The sequence below is a fragment of the Perna viridis genome, chromosome 1 (assembly GCF_037379345.1).
Source record: "Perna viridis isolate PV_CMFRI_1.1 ecotype Kerala chromosome 1, ASM3737934v1, whole genome shotgun sequence".
In the NCBI taxonomy this organism is placed as follows: domain Eukaryota; kingdom Metazoa; phylum Mollusca; class Bivalvia; order Mytilida; family Mytilidae; genus Perna; species Perna viridis.
In genome coordinates this window covers 33708705-33729824 of record NC_142445.1, presented here as the reverse complement: position 1 = coordinate 33729824, position 21120 = coordinate 33708705, and the positions used below count along the sequence as shown (strand labels likewise).

Sequence of the window (21120 nt, the reverse complement as noted above, 5' to 3'; positions counted from 1 at the left end):
AGTTTTATCCTCTTACATGTGTTGGGAGGGATTTTTTGTATTTTTATGAAAAAAGCGGGAGGGTTTGTCAATTTCAGGAAATGTGGAGGACGTTGTCAGTATTTTGACCCTCTTTTCAATTATTTTGCTCTGAAATGATAATTTTGCACTGGTTTTCCATATTTAGACCCAATAAGTAGATAAAAACTTGGTTTATAAGCTTATTTGAGAAGAAATATGAAATTCTGATTTGTTGTCTTTTCTCCATAGAGTTTATATTGAGATTGGGCACTTTAAATCTGGATGTTACATGAAACTGTGCATCAAAATATAAGGTGTTTATACACCACTGTGATCACTATAACATACTCTGTAAGAAAAAACAAGTAAAACTCAAATCTGAAGATTTTATTTCCGTAATAGGTATAATACCACTATAAAGAGGAACCAGTCGCCTGCACATACCAGAAAATAGTCCGTAAAAAACAAAGTAGTTCTTAGGATGCATTGTATATTTTTTGTGATTTAGCCAGTATATGCAAACTTGGTATCATCTGAAAGCTTATCATGTCAGGTACGCACTGAATACAACAGTTTTGAACTCTGATGTAGAGAATAATTTGTCAGAGTCTAGATCTTAAGCCCATTGATTTGTCAAATTTCCAAAAGGAAAGTAGTATTTTTAGTACCTGTCTACTTTCACTTCACCGTTCTTTCTTAGAAGCCATTAAAGGTATGCTGCAAATTTTATGAGAGAGTCTTGAAAGGGTCCCCTCTATGATAAAACCTGTTAAAGTTCATTTTAACAAACTTTAAAAAAAGATTGGGATCTTGAAAATTGCTTTATTCAACATAGAAAGTAATGGGACTTTTAATAGTGGTTTTACACCTATTACAAGAAATGTGCAAAAAAGTGAAAACTCCTGAAAAGTCAGTTTCTTTGTCAAAGATTTATTAATTTACAGCTAACAAGCACATTTCATGTCATTTTGCTCTAAAATTTTACTTTTTATGCAGATTGATGCCCTAAAAAGTACATTTTTATCAAATTTTCAAATTTTTTGATGAAATCTCAATTTTTTGCCAGTCTTTCCTTCAGTTTAGGTTTGAATATGATTTTTAGTGACAGGAATAGTTTTTGGACTTCTGATATATATTTAAATTGAAAAGTTTGTGTGATTTTTTACTTTGGTTTACCTAAATAAGCAGAAAAACTTATTTTTGCAGTCTGCTGAACTGTGCGATTTGCCATTACATCAAGCGTAGTATAAAAATCCATTTTTTTTCTGTAATAATTTGGTATTCTGGCTAAATGTGCATTCCTAGCCTTCCCCATAAATGAATGTTACTAGGAAAATGGGTTAAGGTGTATCTTTTTGTACTTAAAGACAAAATTTTTCACTTCTTGTCAGGTTTAAGAGAAATATTTTCTGATAATTTTTTACTTTATGTGTTTTGGTAGGTGTTATTCTTATGAATTTGGGTTTATTTGTGTTTTCTTTTTGCTAAATGCTGTGTAAATAGAATTATTACTATCAGTTTGTACTTAATAGGTTCCCTAGAATAAGAAACTACTTAAAGTTTGGCAATTTAATGCCAAGGCATGAATGCGGTACAAGTCCATATTAAGTGAAAACAGAAAAATTTGCTTCTTTAAGCAGATTTCCATCCAAATTCAACTCTAAGTCATCAAATTTCAACTTTTTTCTTATACATATTTCATGTATTTGAAGCAAAACAACAACAGTTTTATCCTCTTACATGTGTTGGGAGGGATTTTTTGTATTTTTATGAAAAAAGGGGAGGGTTTGTCAATTTCAGAAAATGTGGAGGACGTTGTCAGTATTTTGACCCTCTTTTCAATTATTTTGCTCTGAAATGATAATTTTGCACTGGTTTTCCATATTTAGACCCAATAAGTAGATAAAAACTTGGTTTATAAGCTTATTTGAGAAGAAATATGAAATTCTGATTTGTTGTCTTTTCTCCATAGAGTTTATATTGAGATTGGGCACTTTAAATCTGGATGTTACATGAAACTGTGCATCAAAATATAAGGTGTTTATACACCACTGTGATCACTATAACAAAGTAGTTCTTTAGATGCATTGTATATTTTTTAAGATTTAGCCAGTATATGCAAACTTGGTATCATCTGAAAGCTTATCATGTCAGGTACACACTGAATACAACAGTTTTGAACTCTGATGTAGAGAATATGACTAATATCACATTGTGATTTATTTTCATTTCTTCCATAATTATCATTTTCACCATGAAATCGAACTTCCAGTTACTTCAACCTTAAATCTGAAGTAAATGTGGTGGTAAATAAGTAAAAACATATTTTTAAACCACAATTAACACAATTGATACATATAAAACCTATGTTAATCATTCAGTACCGTTCTGGTCTTCTTTGGTCTTTATATATAATGCCCCCAAACAGTCAAGAGATCAGTAGTCGAAAGAGAAGAATTTCTTGTTTCGTTTTTCGTAGGTAAAGCTTAAGCATTTGATCGATAATGTCAAATTCAATTAGCTTGCAATCCAATGCATAGAAACGATTAATTGGTAATTTTAATATAAAAAAATATATATTTATGATAATATAAATACATGTACATTTTGTACTTTCGGTTTCATGGTTGAATATGATTAAGTCTTAATTTAAGAAGTAAAGAAACTAACTGTTTCACCGACATTTAATTAATTAAGCAGATTATTTAAAATATACCACTACGTACATGGTCACAATCACTATCACAAAAAAGAATGCTTGGATTGATTTTGACTGTTGGGCCTTGAACTAATTAATATTGGTGGTTTATTCTGGCTACTCCAACATTCTAAAATTTATAGATAAAATTGTAAAATCCATGTAGGAATAGCCAGAACAGATTAAGTTTGTGTATACCGTAAAAACAAAACTTCAATTGGAATTCTAAATGTGTTGGAATTACCTTCCCATTTTTGATGTATGTATGAAATTTTATTTTGGATCTGTAAAGGTGTGAAAATTCTTATGAATTTTAGACTTGCAAGTGTTTAGGTGTCATTTAAAGATAACAATAAGTAATTTGTAATACACACTTCATAAGTACATAATATTCAAGCATTGATAACATTGTAAATAAATGGAAAAGCAGTAGATAAAATTAAAGTACTCATGATTTGTGTAAAAGAATCATACAATAAATACATAAATAAAACATACAAAGCACAACAGTTCAAAGCACTAATCAAAAGTATACTCTAGATGCAAAAGATGAGAAGCAGCGTCAGCAAACTGGACTGGTGTGAGTTCCTGGTTCTGTACAACAAGTCTTTAGTGTTGTCAGTCTGGTGTCGATATCTCGGTATTTGCATTTCTTTGGGACACGTTTACCTCTGGCTTGGTACTGGAGCAAGGTGCAGGCATGGACAGCTTCTTCGTACTTTAGTAGTTTCACCATGTTGAAGATGTTAGGATGTGGAGCTTTCACCAGTTTCTTTAGTTTCCCGTGCCAGCACTCAAATTGGTTGGTAGTCCTTGGTCCCTCTGTTGCATGGTGGTTCCACAGGTGACAGTTTCCCTCTATCCAGTAACTGGTAACGTAGTCAGTAAAGGGAAGTGTTGGTATGTTGATGTCGGTGTCTTCTAGTGCATGGAACCAAATGTCTTCAACTGTGTCAGGTGGCAATAACGGCAGTACAGCAGCATGTCTTACTATGGTACAGATGTCGTCGTTGTCCTTGTAGGGTACCTGCAAACCATGTCTCTGTGCGTTCCTCCAGATGCATTGGGTATAGTGAAAGAAGCAGCCTTTGATGTTGATTCCTTAAGTAGACAAAAAAAACATACATTAAAGTTTAAAGTCATAATAATTTACATTTATTAAAACATGTTTATTAATAATCATATTGGAAAATTCAAATTATCTATATTAATGATTAATTTGTTTATGCTTCAGTGCTCTCTGATACATTAGTTTTTATGAATTCTGAAACAGTCTATAAAGATATAACAAACAAGAAATATTATCATACCTGGGAAAACTTGGGTTGCTGCATTTCTGATGGCTGCTTCGTAGTCAAGAAAGAGTGTGGCTGGTTTCGGGTCTGATGTTGAAATTCTGGCTAGCGTCTAGTAGTAAGGTCAGTAGTCTTGTGTAAACAGGTTGATCTTTTCCTGGTAGTAGATTTTTCACGAGTGGAAACATTGCACCAATCAACCATGGCATGGAAAGTGTAGAGCAGGTAAAAAAGAGTAAGGCAAGCATAAAATGTACCATCACCATAAACTGTGTCTGCTGCGGCAAGATGGCTAAATTTTTGTTGAGTGCTGAAAAGTAGTATGCGTCGGTTGGTGTTGTCGTCGGCGAGTAGAAATTGCTGTCCCATAGTAGTCTCTGTCCATTCTCCTTGTAGTTGTAGGTCTGCTAGTGAAGTAGGTAGTGCGGGTAGTGTCTTGTGTCGCTGATTGTAGAACTGGTCTTTAGGTAGTACAATACAGTTAGGTCATTTCTGGAAATTTGGCCTCATTTTGTTGAAATAAAGCTGTTTTGAGGCAGTCCGCACAGAAATTTCTTCTAGTGTTTTGTCATAAAAAGTGCATATTTTTCAAATCCTTGGTGTGTGGAGGTTCAAGTCATTTATAAATGATTTAGTGATTATTGTTATAAAATCTATTATATAAATTATATTGTTTTAGTACATCCAGGGGTGCCTTTCAACAGCCAATTACTTTGTTTTATAAAATATCAGGCACTTAGACACTACCACAGGATGAAAGCATGCATGGAGTAGATGGAAAAAGGGTAAAAATAATAAGACCCTTTTCTATTCATTCTCTCACAATTTTAGTTCCAAAAGTTTGTGCAAAATAAGGTATTTTGAAAATCAGCCATCTGATGCTGAGGAGAGAACCTATTACGGCAGGGACTGAAGCTTTCCGGATACCATGCTTCATTTAAATTACACCTGTTTACCATTACATATATTACATCTCTCTATGTATAAATGCTTAACTACATTTAAACAATATATCCACCAAATTTCAACTTTTTTAAGTGTTACAAAATTTGACCGGGGTAACTTGGAGTGCGAAACAGCATGCCTTAATGTAACTGTATAGTGCACCCTTACATGACTGGAAGGTGGGTATCTTGTTGAACTAGTTGTTGAGTGTTGTCATTCCATTCTCTGTTGCGAATGTATCCCATAAAAGTTTTTCATTCCATTTCAACTGCAATATTTGCCCAAGACATTTATGCCCATTTCCACATTTTGTAAACATATGCTCTCTTATGAAAATCCTCTTTTATAGCAAATGTTTTACTTAAATTTGTATTCCTCTTAATTTAATAAGTTGTTGTTTTATTTATTTGAAAGAAAAATTATACATGCTTTTTTAACTTTATAATTTTCCATATTTTCCAGCAAAAAAAGTACATTCAAAGTCAAGACAAATAACAAATATTAAACTGAGCAATTGATTATGGGCTACATTTTGTTAGACCGTATAGGTTCATATTAAGCTGGGGCATGACAATCTTGTGCCCTCGCTTAATTAATAAAGCATGGACCAAAATGCTCTAAAAACCAATCCGCCAACTGAATGTTGTTACTTTTTTTTAATTGGTATAAACTTTAACTTTCAGCAAAATGACAGTTCTTAAAATACAGTTCTTCTGACTTCAGAAATGGATACATTAGACTCTTCAAGTTCAGGTACTACCTCAGATGACTTGAGTACAAAATCTCAACTTTATCCAAGTCCACCTACTAATGTGGACATTAATGACATGCCAACTGGTGTTTCAGGTGATAAATATGAATTAAATGCTTTTTTGAAAGATGCTACACCTATTCCGACGGAAGATGACACCCAAAATGCTCATTCAATAACACAAAATCATACTGAAGTTACTGATGATATAGAAACAGATCCACCTAAGAACAAAGACATGTCAAACAATGATTGAAGGCGAATGAGCCGACTTCAAAGTGGCACTATTGGCAACAAGTATCAAAATGCACAACGATTTCCAGGTGGGCATAATAAGGCTAATGAAAGTCGAGATAAACCAACTGCAGTTGTCAATCCATTGTCTGACAACAATGGAGGTGAGAAAAAGACTGTTGGAAATTCAAAGGAAACAAAGGGAGGTTACAGACAATACAGAGACAATTTTGTTCATAAAGAAACTGATGATTATGTGTATTTCTGGAAACAGGGCTCTCCATTTAACCAATGGCACCCCTCAGAGTTCACAATTGATGGGTTAAAATTTAACTGCGCAGAACAGTACATGATGTATAATAAAGCTCGTGAGTATACTTTAAAGGTTTTAGCCCAAGGAACCCCTTGAAAGTTGTGAATTTAGCATTGAAATCTATATGGGAAGTGGATTTAGTGGTTTCTAGCCTGTCATTGAAGCCATGGCAAAATGAAAAGTTTTTCAACTGTAAAAAATTGCAATTGTATTTAATGGCATCATGCTGTCTTTGTCGTTATCATTGTTTATAGACACTTCATTTCCTGACAGACAATAGCTTTTATATTTATGAAACTGTACCATTGACCACAAGGAGCTATGTCAAAAAAGAAGGCTGGGATTGATTTTGCTTTGAAACACCTAGGGGACAGAAACAGGCATCTTCATCCTATCTGGACAATAACTTGAGTATATGTGAATGGATCTCTTTGAAATTGTACCAGAAGGTGTCATACCACAAATTAAGACTAAGATTGATTTTCAGGTTTGCGACTCAAACTGTTAAGTAATTAGGACCAAAAAGGGGCCAGTGAGATTACCACAGTAATCTAATTTTAGATCTTACTCAATATAGTCACATTTTTTTCCTTTGTGGCAAATAATATGATGTTATATTTGTTCAAAAGCAAGAGTATTATTTCTTAATAAGGGAGTACTAATAATATTAAGTACTTCATTTATGTATATGAAACAAGATTATTATTGCTGCATGTTTTTAAATGAACACAATTCTACTTAAGGTAGATCGTACCTAATATTTCTAGTAGATAAATTTCCTAGTTTTTCTGAAAGATGACCTTGAATGAGTAAACTTAGGATTTGAATGTAAAAAACATAGGTCACCAAACTTGATTTCAAGATAATTGAGCATTAATAAAGCAATTTTTATATGGATTCTGTTGGGAATTTCACTATTTTGCTAACTATCAAATAAGTGGTAGATAAAATTTCTTCTTAATTTACATAAAGAACATTAAACTGACATTTTTGTATATTTCAAAATGAAAATTTTGGGTCACTGAACTCATTTTATTGTAATATTAAAAAATTAAAATTCCCATTATCAGAGGCGAATCCAGGATTTGAGTTTAATGGGGTGTAAATTGAATTAAATGCCATGCAAAGCAAGGCAAAACATATTATAGGGTGATTTTTTTTCTTACTGATTTAAAGGGGGGAGCATATGCCCAGTACGCCAGTCCTTGGATCCGCGCCTGATTATATTTCTATAGAACATTTTTCCACTGATTATCTCCCCTTAAAAGAAGCATTATACAAGTAATGTTTGTAATTTTACCACACAATTTTTTAAGTCAAAAATAATTTAAACATAATATTTTTACACCATTTTAAACATTATTAGTTCATTGAAAATGTATATATGTCTATATGATTTTGTAAAATGACAGAAAAAAATGCTCAGGTAAATGTTTTAAATGCTTCAAGCAATTAGCTCACAGACAGGGCTAGTTACAACTACAACAATTAATAATTCGAGGTGTATTTTTTTATTAGTTCATGATATCAATGTTTGTCCCATGTGACCTAACAAAATTTAAACTGGGAGTTCTTTGACATGTTTAATTTTCAATTGTATTAAAATATTGATATTAGGTTAAATTAGGGAAATGCATAATTTCAAACTTTTAGAGTTCTCTGAACACCTTCATTCTGTGTCAGAATCTTTAATCACACTCCATAATCTAAGCTGAACTAAGCTTGAATTTTGTGTCATTACTTAGCCCAAACTGTTCAGAGTTCGACAGCTGTGGTCATATCAAGCTGCATGTTGCAAAGCAATTTATTGAAAATGTTCTACACCACTTCAAGATCTTGCAAACTATGCTATGAAAGGAATACACTACAAATCTTATGAAGAATAAATTTTTGTAAGTTTTTAAATACGTCTGAAATATTTTTTTTTTTGGCTGCTTTGATGTCCTATTATTATTAAGTAAAAAATGCGACCTGTCATAGGTGCAAAACTCATTGCACAAATTTTTAACATTTTTATAGAAATTTTATGAATCAGATTTCATTCCTCTTGTCTATATTATTTTTGTAAGCAATTAAGGAATTAGACCTGAGATTAATATGTCAAATGTCACAGATGGCTTAAAGTTACTCTCTTTTAATTATTATTGTTCAATTGCTTAATTAGAGTGACAAATGTTTTTCATCTTTCATCTAATTAATATCTCATAATTAGCTTTTTGAATATTTCAAAAAATATTAATATTGCTCAAATATATACCAGTCTTGAGCAATTGTCAGTTTTGGATCATAAATAGACTGAAGAAAGTAAACAAATGGAATGATAGGGTAAAATATAGAATAGAGTTAGAAACAGTAACAGTGAAGTTAACATCAGTAGAGAAGGAATACAGTAGAACCTACAGAGTCGTCTAGTTGCAGTCACTCCGAATCATCCATAACCAGCTATCCACAAATGGTTCTGATTCACCTGACTGTAAAGGAACAGATTCCAGTTCTCATCAGAACTTAACCTTCTGGACTTTATCAAAATTCTTTCAAATTTGGATTTAGTTAATTTGGACATTCTTAAATTTGAAAGTTAATATTACAGAACAAGAAACTGTGACAATCTTATTAGTGCATTTTATATTTTGGTTACTTTTGGCTATTGTTATTATTAAATTGTTGAAACTTTATTTGTAGTTACTTTGCCACATATCAATAAAAGAGTCTTAACCTGCACACATATTCCGAGCCAAGCATACAGAGTTAATTCCCCTAACCTCATGCTCAACTGGCTCTTGGTGACATATCCAATTTAGTAAAAATGTCACGTATTCATTTTGAAGACAATACATACCTTGAAGTATGGCTTGGTAAACCTATATTTAAAAAAGTGCTTACTGTATTTCACTGAAATTTTACAAATTTATTCACTATGCATACTGGAAGGTACATGTACTTTTTTGGTGAAGAATCCGGGTAAACAGACTCTTTGTGACATTGTAATCTACTTAAAAGTTTCAAAATTCTAAAGGATTTCATTTCAAGTAGATCCAGAATGTGAAGGAAACAGTTCAAACTCAAGACAATCATTTAGAGTTATTCAAGATAAGTACAATTTTTATCATTTGTTCAGTTAAATCATGTAAATGTAGTCAAACTATAGTTAAATCATTGGTTTTGTTAACAAATAAGCAACCAAGCAAACCCAAAGTACTATGCATCAAACAGAACAGTGAAATACACTTAACGTTTATCATACATTATGTTCGCCAATGCATCTGTAATATTGCAAAAGCATTGACACCATTCCTCATATTTCAGAGTCAACAGGCAACAGAATCATGACTCGCAGTAAAGTAAGCAAAGGATGGTGTTGTCGGAAACCAAGATGTGCTGCCTTGTCACCAACAATAGATCAGAAGCCAGACTATGTGTTCACAGCATCATTACAAAGGAACATGATAGATCTACACATTGAGAACACAGTGGAGAAATGTTTAGTGGTCAGTGGAGTTGCCTTCAGCTGCATTAGCAGAAATGTGCTGCGAAGAATTAAACCAGATGCAGACATTCAAAAGTCGTATTTACAGAGTGCCGTAGGAGTATGTGGAGAAGTTCACCAAATATTAGGAGAAACAGTGGTACAATTAACATTTGGAAATTTCGAAATCAACCAGAAATTCAGAATTTTTGAAACTATACATGCAAGAGTATTATTAGGACTAGATTTTCTCATAGACCGTCAAGTTAAACAGATTTCGGAAAAAATGACTCTAACGATTCAAGATAGTGCTGATAATGAAGATTTAGACTCTTTTGTCAATTTAAGTTATTTGACAGTTACAACTAGTATTCACACTAGCTTGCCAATTGCAATAGCCAAAACAACATCAGACATTGAACAAGCAGCAAATAGCGAAATAGTGCTTCCCTTGAAGATTGGACGTTTCAAGCATGGAACTACACTCCTACTTAACTCTAAAGTAAACTTAGCAAAATCGTTCAACTTGGCTGCAAGTAAAACTATATCAAATGTGAACAAAGGTATTGTACCTTAAAGAATACTGAACCCAACAAATGAAACCGTAGTGCTACCATCTAAAACCAAAATCGTTAAGGCCGTTCCAATACAGCCTACAGACATACAACCTCTAGTAGAGTCAAAAAGTGCTGAAATCAACAGTTTATCAGAATCAACAGAAGTTCAACCAAATTCTCAAATAGGCGATTTAGATATTGATCTAGACTCATGTGAACTTACCAATCAACAAAAGAAAGTACTTTGCCAATTTTTGAAACAAAATAGAAACATATTTGCTAAGGATTTAAGCAAACTCGGACAAACTGAAATGCATTACCATACCATCCACACAGGAAATGCAAAGCCTGCTAGTATGGCACCATATTCACAAACTCCAAAAATGCGACAAGAGTTAGATCAGATGGAGGAGCTTGAGAGACATAACATAATTTAGGAATCAACATCGTCGTGACATAGCCCAGTTGTACTAGTTGAGAAGAAAAACAATACATATCGCTTCTGTGTAAAACTTTCGAGCACTTAACATAATTACTGAACCTATGTCATTTCTAATTCCACGCATGACAGATGTATTTGATACTTTGCCAGATTCAAAAGCAGAAATTTTCTCAACATTGGACATTCGATCTGGATTCTGGCAAGTACCACTTGATCCAGCAACTGAACATAAAAGTGCATCCATAACACATAAAGGAGTATATGAATTCAACCGCCTAGCATTTGGAATGATGAATTAACCAATGACTTTCCAGTGCCTGATGACAAAAGTGTTAAAAGACCTTAACTTCAAGATAGCATTAGTTTATATTGATGACATTCTTATATTTTCAAAAAACTTTGATGAACATTTGGACATGGTTTTTACAAATCTTCGTGCTGCAAATCTGAACCTTAATCCTGAAAAATGCAAATTTGGAAGCAAAACTGTAAAATATTTAGGACATATAATTTCAAAAGATGGAATCCGTGTTAATCCTGAAAATGTGGACAAAGTTCAGAACTTTCCAAGACCTAAAAATGCAAAACAAGTGAAAAGTTTCCTTGGAATGTCTGGATTTTACCGTATTTTGTGAAGAACTATGCAAAAACTGCATCCCCATTGACAATCTTGCTGAAGAAAGGTGAGAAATTTAAATGGACACAAGAATGTCAAAATGCTTTTGACACTCTCAAGAACAATTAACAACAGCACCGATTTTGACATTTCCACAATTGGACCAGCTTTTCATTCTGACAACTGATGCATCAGATTTTTCCATGGCATACATTCTTAGTCAAATTCAAGACAGCAGAGAACATGTCATAGCATATGGTGGTAGAGCATTAAGAGGATCTGAATTAAAATGGCATATCACTGATGAAGAGGCTCTAGCACTAGTTGAGGGAATTCAACATTTTAAGCACTACCTGTCAAACTAAGAGTTTACCGTCTTTACCGATAATGTATCAGTAAAATATTTGCAAAAAATTAAGGATTGTAATGGACGATTAGGCAGATGGAGTTTACTGCTTCAAGCATACAATTTCAACATTCAGCATCGTGCAGGTGACAAAAATCCAGCAGACTTTCTGTCCAGGCAGACACATCCAAATTCAGAATCAGAGTATTCAACAGAACTATCCGACCATCTTTATGAAGTAAGTTCCACCAATGAATACACAGAAGTGACAATAATTTATAACGGTGAAAAAGAGGACTGTCTAATATCCAGTATTCACCCTGGAGCAGAAATCAATGACATCACATTCCCAGATCTGTCAACTGAACAACAAAAATGTGACGATGTCAAAGACATCATCAAATACAAGCAGTCAGGACAAGTACCAGAGGATGCAACTAAAGCCAGGACTATTGTAGCAGAATCGTACAACTATTATATAGAAGATGGAATTCTAGTACACTTCTACTCAAGGCGTTGTAAAAGAATTCCAAGAAACGAAAGACTTGTGAAACAAGTTGCAATACCTAAAGTCTTCCGGAATGAAATACTTCAGTCCTACCATGACTGTTTTGCTGGCGGTGGACATCAAGGATTTGATAGGACTTATTCAGCTCTTAGAAACAAGTATTTTTGGCCAACGATATATCGTGACATTCATGCATATGTTAAGACATGTGAAGTCTGTCAGTAAACCAAACGACCAGTAAATGCAAGAGTACCACCCTTACGACCTCAAGCAACACATGACATTTTTCAGGTATGGCACATACACATCCTCAGTGGCTTACCAACAACAAAAGGTAAGTACAAACATTTATTGCTAGTAGTAGACAGCTATACTAAATGGTGCGAGGCATTTCCACTTCGAACACAGGAATCCATAGAAGTAGCAGATATACTCTACAGAGAAATCATCACACGCTATGGGGCATCTCGTTGTTTAATATCCGATCGTGGCAAGACTTTTGTGTCAAATCTAATGAAGGCATTATCCGAATTATTCGACATAAAGCGCTATTTGACCAGTTCCTATCATCTTCAAACAAATGGTTCAGTGGAGCTCAAGAACTGTTATTCTACAAGCATTCCGTGCCTACACAAAAGACAAACAGGAAGACTAGATAAACTATTTACCAGGAATATTGATGGTATATCGGGCAACGCCAGCAACTCAATCAACGGATTACTCCCCATTTTTCCTCATGTTCGACCGTGAGATGACATTGATGATTGACACTGCACTGGTACCAAAGGGTCATTTATCACAGGAATGTAGTCTTTTTGGCAAGAATTCTTCAAAATTTAGAGACAACTCGTTCAAATGCAGCAAAGAACATTGAACATGCACAACAACAATATAAAGAGAAGTATGACAGGAAAGCAAAAGTTCCTGATTATAGACTATTTCAAAAAGTTTGGCTTTATTGTACTAAAGTTCCAGTAGGAAAAGCACCAAAATTACACCGAAAGTGGATTGGACCATATGGAATTGTTCAGTATTGACCACATCATACATACAAGGTACGCAACTGTGCTACAAATAAAGAAGTAAGATCTCTAGTAAATGCAATGCGACTCAAGCCATATTTCGATCCAAGTAATAGACCAACCAACATTCCAGAAAGATTTGAGAATGACCAGAACGAACATGATCCAGAGGAAATAGGAGATAATATAGACAACAACGAACCAGAGGTAGCCAACCAACAACAGCGAAGTGATAATCAACAACAACAACAACAAAATGCTGATCAACAACAACAACATGCTGATCGACAACAACAACAACAAGAAGATGATGCTGATCAAGAACAAGAACAGAACAACCAGGTACCAAATCAAAACACTACACTGCAAGAAAAGATGCAAAAATGCAAGGACTGTGAAGAAGGCAATTGTAAACCTTTCGAAGTCAATGAAATAGTGAAAGTAATTAAATCTGCTAAATATCGTGGACAAATTTTGTACAAGATCAAATTTACAGACAAAAATCAAGAAGAGTATCATTCAAAATACACAGCGAGTGGAAGAAGAAAGCGCAAACTTCAAAAGCACAAGTTTTTTTTTAACACAGTTAGCACAATAGATAAAGGAAACAAAACATCTAGTTCTTCACAAACTTTGGCAGAAAAAGTCAGTATACAGACTCAGACCATGGACAATATTGATAACCCAACCGAGAAACTCATGTCAATCAGATCCATCAAAGGGAAAGCATACTTTATGATAAAACATTATGGAACATGTAAATGGCAACCAATGACATCAGCACATGATCGTGCCCGCACATACATCATGCAAACTCGAGAAGCTGTTAAAATTCGCACTAAGGAACAGAATAATGAGTTAAATAAATTCAAAAAGGAACATGGCAATGAGGAGCCATTCATAGAACTGGGTGCAACCTGCGGTAAGGTATTTGAGGTCAGATTTGACAACGGAAAGGAAGAATACCTTCAGACATTTCAAAACATGGCCATACCACCAGAATAGGTGTCATTCAGTTCAGTGCATAATGGAGCAATGAACTCTTTGATCAATGAATTGTTAAAACAATACGAAACAGAAATTGAACCACCATGGTAGTACATTTAGTACATTAGGTTATACAGTTCATAAATACAGGTCCTGCAATGTATTAATTGTTTCAAGTATCAGTCTCAAATCATTTTATACTATAAATGTATATCATAATACACATGTAGTCACATTAGTTTTCCAAGTAAATCATTTTAATGTATTATTGTAAATGCTAGGAGCACAAGTTCTTCCTAGGTGTTTGTTCAGAGCTCAAATCTCCCCATAATTATGTAGTTTGGAGCTCAGGTCACTTCAGCTTTTTTTTCAAGCTAAGGCCTTCTCATGTAGATTTCTTTTAATTACACTTTCCGTATGTTAGGTAGGAGCTTTGGTCTCCCTAGAGGTATAAGCTAGGAGCTAGGCTCCCCAAATTTATTTTGTTCAGAGATTGGATCTCATTATTTTTTTTCTGGAGCATACATCTCCATATGTTCATTTTACAGACCACATGCATGTCTTTTTTTTTTCATGTATTTTTCATGCTTAGTTGTGAGAGGCATAGACCTCCTAGTTTGGAGAAATATCACTCCTCATTATTGTATGAAGACTAGGTCTTCCCATGTTGTCTGGAGCTCAGGTCTCCTCAGTACTCAATGTACATGTATATATCAGGTGTGCACACCACATGAACAAGGCGATGGTCATTGTCAGATTTTTTTTCATCTTTATGTATATACCGCTTATAGCATTATGGATACACAAAAAGCAAAGAAAAATAAGTAAAACTGTTTCACTGCATATTTGCAAAATATGTTTTGATTTGTAGTAAACATGAGATATGGCCTCCTGACCCATATTTTATGTTAACTGCAGTTCTTAAGTGAGCCTCAGGAACTCAATTAAGAACATTTTGACCTTTTTGTCTAGTGACATTACTTTTCTGTATATGGTTATATTCACAATTATCAGGAACTCATGTTCCAATTCTTTTGTACATAATTATATTTACATTGTTTCATTGTACAGCTTTAGTTGTTATATTGATTGTGAAATACATATAATTGTTATTCAGGTTTGTGGACAAACATTTTTGAGAGGGGGATAATATGTCGTAGGTGCAAAATTCATTGCACAATTTTTGAACATTTTTGTAGAAATTTTATGAATCAAATTTCATTCCTCTTGGCTATATTATTTTTGTAAGCAATTAAGGAATTAGACCTTAGATTAATATGTCAAATGTCACAGATAGCTTAAAGTTACTCTCTTTTAATTATTATTGTTCAGTTGCTTAATTAGAGTGACAAATGTTTTTCATCTTTCATCTAATTAATATCTCATAATTAGCTTTTGGCATATTTAAAAAAAATGTTAATATTGCTCAAATACATACCAGTCTCGAGCAATTGTCAGTTTTGGACCATAAATAGACTGAAGAAAGTAAACAAATGGAATGATAGGGTAAAATATAGAACAGAGTTAGAAACAGTAACAGTGAAGTTAGCATCAGTACAGAAGGAATACAGTAGAACCTACAGAGTCGTTTAGTTGCAGTCACTCCGAATCATCCATAACCGCTATCCACAAATGGTTCTGATTCACCTGACTTTCAAGGAACAGATTCCAGTACTCGCCGGATCAGAACTTAACCTTCTGGACTTTATCAAAATTCTTTCAAATTTGGATTTAGTGAATTTGGACATTCTTAAATTTGAAAGTTAATATTACAGAACAAGAAACTGTGACAATCTTATTAGTGCATTTTATATTTTGGTTACTTTTGGCTATTGTTATTATTAAATTGTTGAAACTTTATTTGTAGTTACTTTGCCACATATCAGTAAAAGAGTCTTAACCTACACACATATCCCGAGTCACTGGAGTCAAGCATACAGAGTTAATTCCCCTAACCTCGTGCTCAACTGGCTCTTGGTGACATATCCAATTTAGTAAAAATGTCACGTATTCATTTTGAAGACAATACATACCTTGAAGTATGGCTTGGTAAACCTATATTTAAAAAAGTGCTTACTGTATTTCACTGAAATTTTACAAATTTATTCACTATGCATACTGGAAGGTACATGTACTTGTACAGTTATTTAAATTTTTTAACACAAAAAGTGACTGTTTTTGAACTCTTATCACTCACTGCACAATTCATAGGTGAACCTATGCTTAATAATCTGCATTCCCTTTTCTGTTTTGTAATTTTTTATAGATTTTGCCAATTGTGAAGCATTAATGATTGCAATATTAAATGAACCTAATCCCGATGTTCAAAAGGATTATGGAAGAAAAGTTCCTAACTTGGACTTTGATGGATGGTATTCAGTAAGTTCTGAGATTGTCAGAAAAGGAAATCATGCTAAGGTAATAATGAATTTCTTGTACCATATATTGGAAGAATTTTGTTTTTGAGGACGTAATTTTGTTCACAATTCTCATACAAATGGTGTGTTTGGTGCACTTACAGCCACTTAAAGTAAGGAATCGGCTTCCCCTGTAAATATATATAAGAAACAAAAATTCATTTGATGGTGTACCTACTTGTAATTATTTAGGTTCCTATGACATTTTTAGTAAAACAATACCATGAATTTTAGTCACTTCAAGTAGAATCTAACAACACTCCAGTCTCCATTCTAGTTTCTCTTCACATTACTTTTCTGAGTAGCCAAACGGATTCCAGCTTTATGAAGTGAAAAAGTTCCAAGGAGTATGAAAATGTCATCTAATCATAAGTAGAATGAAGTGTTGTTAGATCATACTTGCACACATTATGACTGAAGAGAACTACTATCAGGTGTAATTTTCAATAGATTTATAATTTTTGTAATTTTTTTGTATCAGTTTTCACAGAATGAACACTTAAAAGAAAAGCTGCTTTCAACTTACCCGAAAAAAATGGTTGAGGCCAGTCCTCATGATCAAATATGGGGAATAGGATTACATGCAGATGACCCAAGGACCTTGAAGGAATCTGAGTGGAGAGGGACTAACTTGCTTGGTAGAATTCTGACAGAAGTGAGAGATGAACTTTTAGATGAGACAGGATTTTTGGCAAAAAAGGAATAGGACAGTTAATAGTGTAGATTGTCAAACTTCTACTGATTTTGAAATCAATTATTACAGTGAATGGTCTGAAATTTTTTACCTCTTTGTGGATTATACAGATAGGACACATAGTCTACCTACATAGTTTTTAGCATATATCTCCAAATCTGTTAGATTCAGCAAAATTCCGACAGAAGGTAAAGTGTTCAACATGATGAGAACTATCAGTGGTGAAATTTTGGTGTAATTCGGTTAAGCCATGTTAACGTTGGAGTTGTATTTTTCTATGTATTTTTGCTCATTTAATGTTATTACTTTCAAAAATTTTCTCCTTTACCACTACAGAACCAATAGAAACCAAACTTAATATTACTATTGCCTCCATGCTGTCAGTTAGTAGGAAAGCAAACAATTAGGATTTTCAGTATTATTTTTGCAAGTAAATTTTGTGAAGAATTTCCAGGATCATACCATTAACATAATGATTTTGAAAGCCTTATTTTCCAAGCTTCACAATGATATGCAACTTTAAGATGTCATTTGTCCTGGGAATTCACAGTAAAACTTTGAAAATTACTTTTTAACTTGTGAAGTAATAGAAATGTTAGAAGTGGTAAGTGAGACCATAAACTAAATTATGGCATATTTCAGAGAAATGCATAATTTGATGAAATTTGCCCTTCCTGGTCATTATTTCCATTTTCACATGATATCAAAATTGTGATATTGGTAATCTGGCTATATTTTAGGGGTGCATTGTGCAAGATATTGTAAAAACAGTATAGCAACAAGATTTTTGCTCAGTAAAACTGACTCATAACTTTACGTCATCCCTGAAATACCTAACATCACTGCTTAGGATATTCAAAGTACTCAAAAGGTCATACAGCACAGACTAAGAATCACACAGTGATGAAATAGGCATGATATTTATTGTTGAAATCTTTCCATTCTTCATAATGATCAATGATATTAACTATTACAAATTCTTGAATTATCATAGATATCAAATTGGTATGACAAGTTAGATGAAATTGTCTTTTTAAGTAATTTAGGAGAATATCACTGAGGAGCACAATATAAAAATAACCATTTCTTTGTAGTCCCATCTCTGATTTTGTTAGTTTTGGTCGTATTAGACTCACAATACCACCAGCTTTCATAAAATGTAATAAAAAAACATAAAAACTCATAAAATGTTCTTAAGGTCTCACCACTTCTGGGTCAAATAGGGTATGTAAGTCTCGTCATGTGACCCCGTGACTTCACGAGAATGGGTCCTAGTCCACCATTCAAAAGCATGGTGATTTGTCGTTTAGAGTTCAGTGTTGAGGGAAAAAATCTTTCTGTGTAAAAAATCCAGATAAAAAATGACCAATAACTATTTCTACATGATAAATGTAGTAAGAAAAAAACATAAACTAGAAGATTTTGCATTGCTATACTGAGTTTCGAGTACCCAGAAGTAAACAATAAAATACAGATCAGTCTTTAGTTTTCAATACGTTCTACATCGGGAATTCCGGTAAAGAAAATGAATCTAGACTGACGACACTTACATACCCTATTTTGGAGTTATTGCCCTTTTTCAACGTTTTTTTTTCGCTTTTTTGATGTAATTACTTTAAAAAAATTTTTCTCCTCAGAAATTACCAGACAGAGTTCAATGTAAATTGATATTGTTCCTTAGGTATAAGCTTTAGAAATTTAAATCCAAGAATAAAACATAGCTGCTTTTACAAAAAATAGAATATTGCTTATCAAGCAAGGTGAGCGATTCAGGCTCTTTTATAGCCTCTAGTATATTCGTTTTGGTCCGATTTTACATTCTTTTTTACTGAATTCCTTATGAAAATCCCTGCCTGCATATTTCACATGTCTCTTACGGATTTTGAGTTTTGAGGTGCCAAAGGGCTACGCTAATAACAATCGTCTTTATAGCTCACCTGGCGTCTGTCATCGTCATCATCCTTCATCGCCTGTGGTCGTTGACAATTTTTCAAAACTCTTCTCCTATGACACTACTTGACCAATCAGAACCAAATTTTGTATGAATATTCCTTAGGGTGCTCTACATAGAACTGATGTGGGGATTTTTGATCCATTGCTGCTGTTACTAAAGTAGAACATAGGGGTCAGACAGAAGTTTTTCACATATATCTCCAAAACCGTTAGTTATAGGCAAATTATTACATAGGTATTTAGCACGATGAGATCTATCTGTGGTTAAATTTTCATGTTAATTTGTTTAGCCATATTGGAGTTACTCCAAATTTCGACGTCTTTTCGCTATTTTAATGTTATTTCTTCGAAAACCTTTGGCATGATGAGATCTTTCTGGTCAAATTTTCGTGTCATGTTGGATTTATTGCCCGTTTCCGACAATGTTACTTCTTTCAAAAATCTTCTCTGTCACTACCTGACCAATTAGAACCAAACTTGTCATGAATGTGTTCCGCATGTATAAAACTGATGTGGGGATTTTTGATCCGTCGAGAAAAATGGCCGCCGTTACTAAAAATAGAACATTAGGGTCCGACAGAAGTTTTTCGCATATATCCATATAAGCCATGTTGAAATTATTGCCCGTTATTGATGTTTGTCAATCAGATTTCAGATGTCCCTTTCAGTTTTTGAGTTATAAAGGGGCCAAAGGGGCCACATCCCAAATATCAATTTTTGGTCCGATGTTGAAATTTTTTTTATTGAATTTCAAATTTTGTGCCAGTTTGTGTTAGACCAGTTATTGTGCCCATAATAAACTGCAAGTTCCTATGCTAAAGTTTATCAAAATTATTTTTTTATTTTATTTTTTTTTTTACATAAATGGAGGTATACAAGCCTTCTTCACCTTAAAAAGATGTAATTGTCAAAAACAGACAAGGCTAATAAAAAGGCTGTTTCTTTACAAAAAGACCTTGAATTGTCTTTCAATTTAGAAGTAGTTCAGTTTGGTTTGCCAAAATAAACCACTGGTACAAAAACTTTTTTATGCTGTATACAACAAAGTTTTTAAAAATGTATGAATGCATTCAGAGTAATAATTTTTTTTTAATGTATTACAATACACAGTTGCTGATACTGGAGATTTTAGGTATTCTGGTGTAATTTAAAAGGCGTGTACTTATATAAATAATGATACGGTTCATTACTTGCGGTTTGTTTCAACACAAATCGGCAGCATAAAATTGCCCTCAATCAAAATCGGTAAAACCAGTTCTCAAAAAAGAATACAGAAGATATGAACAATAAAGAAGTGAAAATTAAAGAACCTTAGTGAGCGCGCTCACATACCCCACGCGTTCCCATGTTGGATACTCGAGTAAATTTCTTCGTAAGAGAAATACATGGAGAAGGGCCCGATAAAAAAGGAACTAAAGTGTTTTTTTTTAGACATTAGAAAAAGATTGCAACAAAATAAAATTTTTAAAAAATTTGGAAATGATTTTTATCAATTTAGATTGAAGATCAGAATTGATATAGCAGTCGCCAGAGCCTTTAGATTTGTGAAGCCTGATAGCATCTGTAATTATATTACACTACCGCAGGAATATAGTCCCATTGGCATACCTCATTAAGGTTCACATGCAGAAAGTTAGGTCCACTTTGTAGGTGTTTCTAATATGTCAATTTCAATTCTATGTTATTGACGCAAATAAATAAACCCAATAAACAACTTTTACTGCGAACTAAATATGTGACATCTTATCAGTACCTGTTTATTTCTATGCATTTAACCGAATAAACAGTCATTCAGTTTCGATATATTCAAGTTGCCTACTTATTTTTAAACGCATAATAAACCATTTGATGTTTAGTTAGAAAAGAAAACCCTGCA

The 21120-nt window shown here is 33.5% G+C and overlaps 1 protein-coding gene across 7 annotated transcripts; it reads left to right on the top strand.

Annotated features, from left to right (window-relative positions):
* The first annotated feature begins 415 nt into the window (after positions 1 to 415).
* On the top strand, positions 416 to 21049 carry LOC148628457 (protein irg-1-like). Of its 7 annotated transcripts, XM_088587839.1 has the most exons (4): positions 2417 to 2479; positions 5622 to 6291; positions 16447 to 16598; positions 17079 to 21049. In XM_088587839.1, the coding sequence occupies exons 2-4, from the start codon at positions 5952 to 5954 to the stop codon at positions 17301 to 17303; spliced, it is 717 nt and encodes a 238-aa protein (XP_088443965.1). In that variant the 5' UTR covers positions 2417 to 2479; positions 5622 to 5951; the 3' UTR covers positions 17304 to 21049. The 7 variants fall into 7 exon arrangements, with proteins under 7 accessions (XP_088443955.1, XP_088443946.1, XP_088443965.1 ...); XM_088587829.1 differs by lacking the exons at positions 2417 to 2479; positions 16447 to 16598; positions 17079 to 21049 and adding exons at positions 416 to 553; positions 9543 to 10610; XM_088587820.1 differs by lacking the exons at positions 2417 to 2479; positions 16447 to 16598; positions 17079 to 21049 and adding exons at positions 2087 to 2154; positions 9543 to 10610.
* The last annotated feature ends 71 nt before the right edge of the window (positions 21050 to 21120 follow it).

Bases quoted from the DNA above. Each gene is read 5' to 3' on its own strand.
- LOC148628457 (XM_088587829.1), top strand. From the start codon at position 5,952: ATGAGCCGACTTCAAAGTGGCACTATTGGCAACAAGTATCAAAATGCA. The intron at 6,292-9,542 runs GTGAGTATACTT...CTCATATTTCAG, and splicing joins CATGATGTATAATAAAGCTC to AGTCAACAGGCAACAGAATC.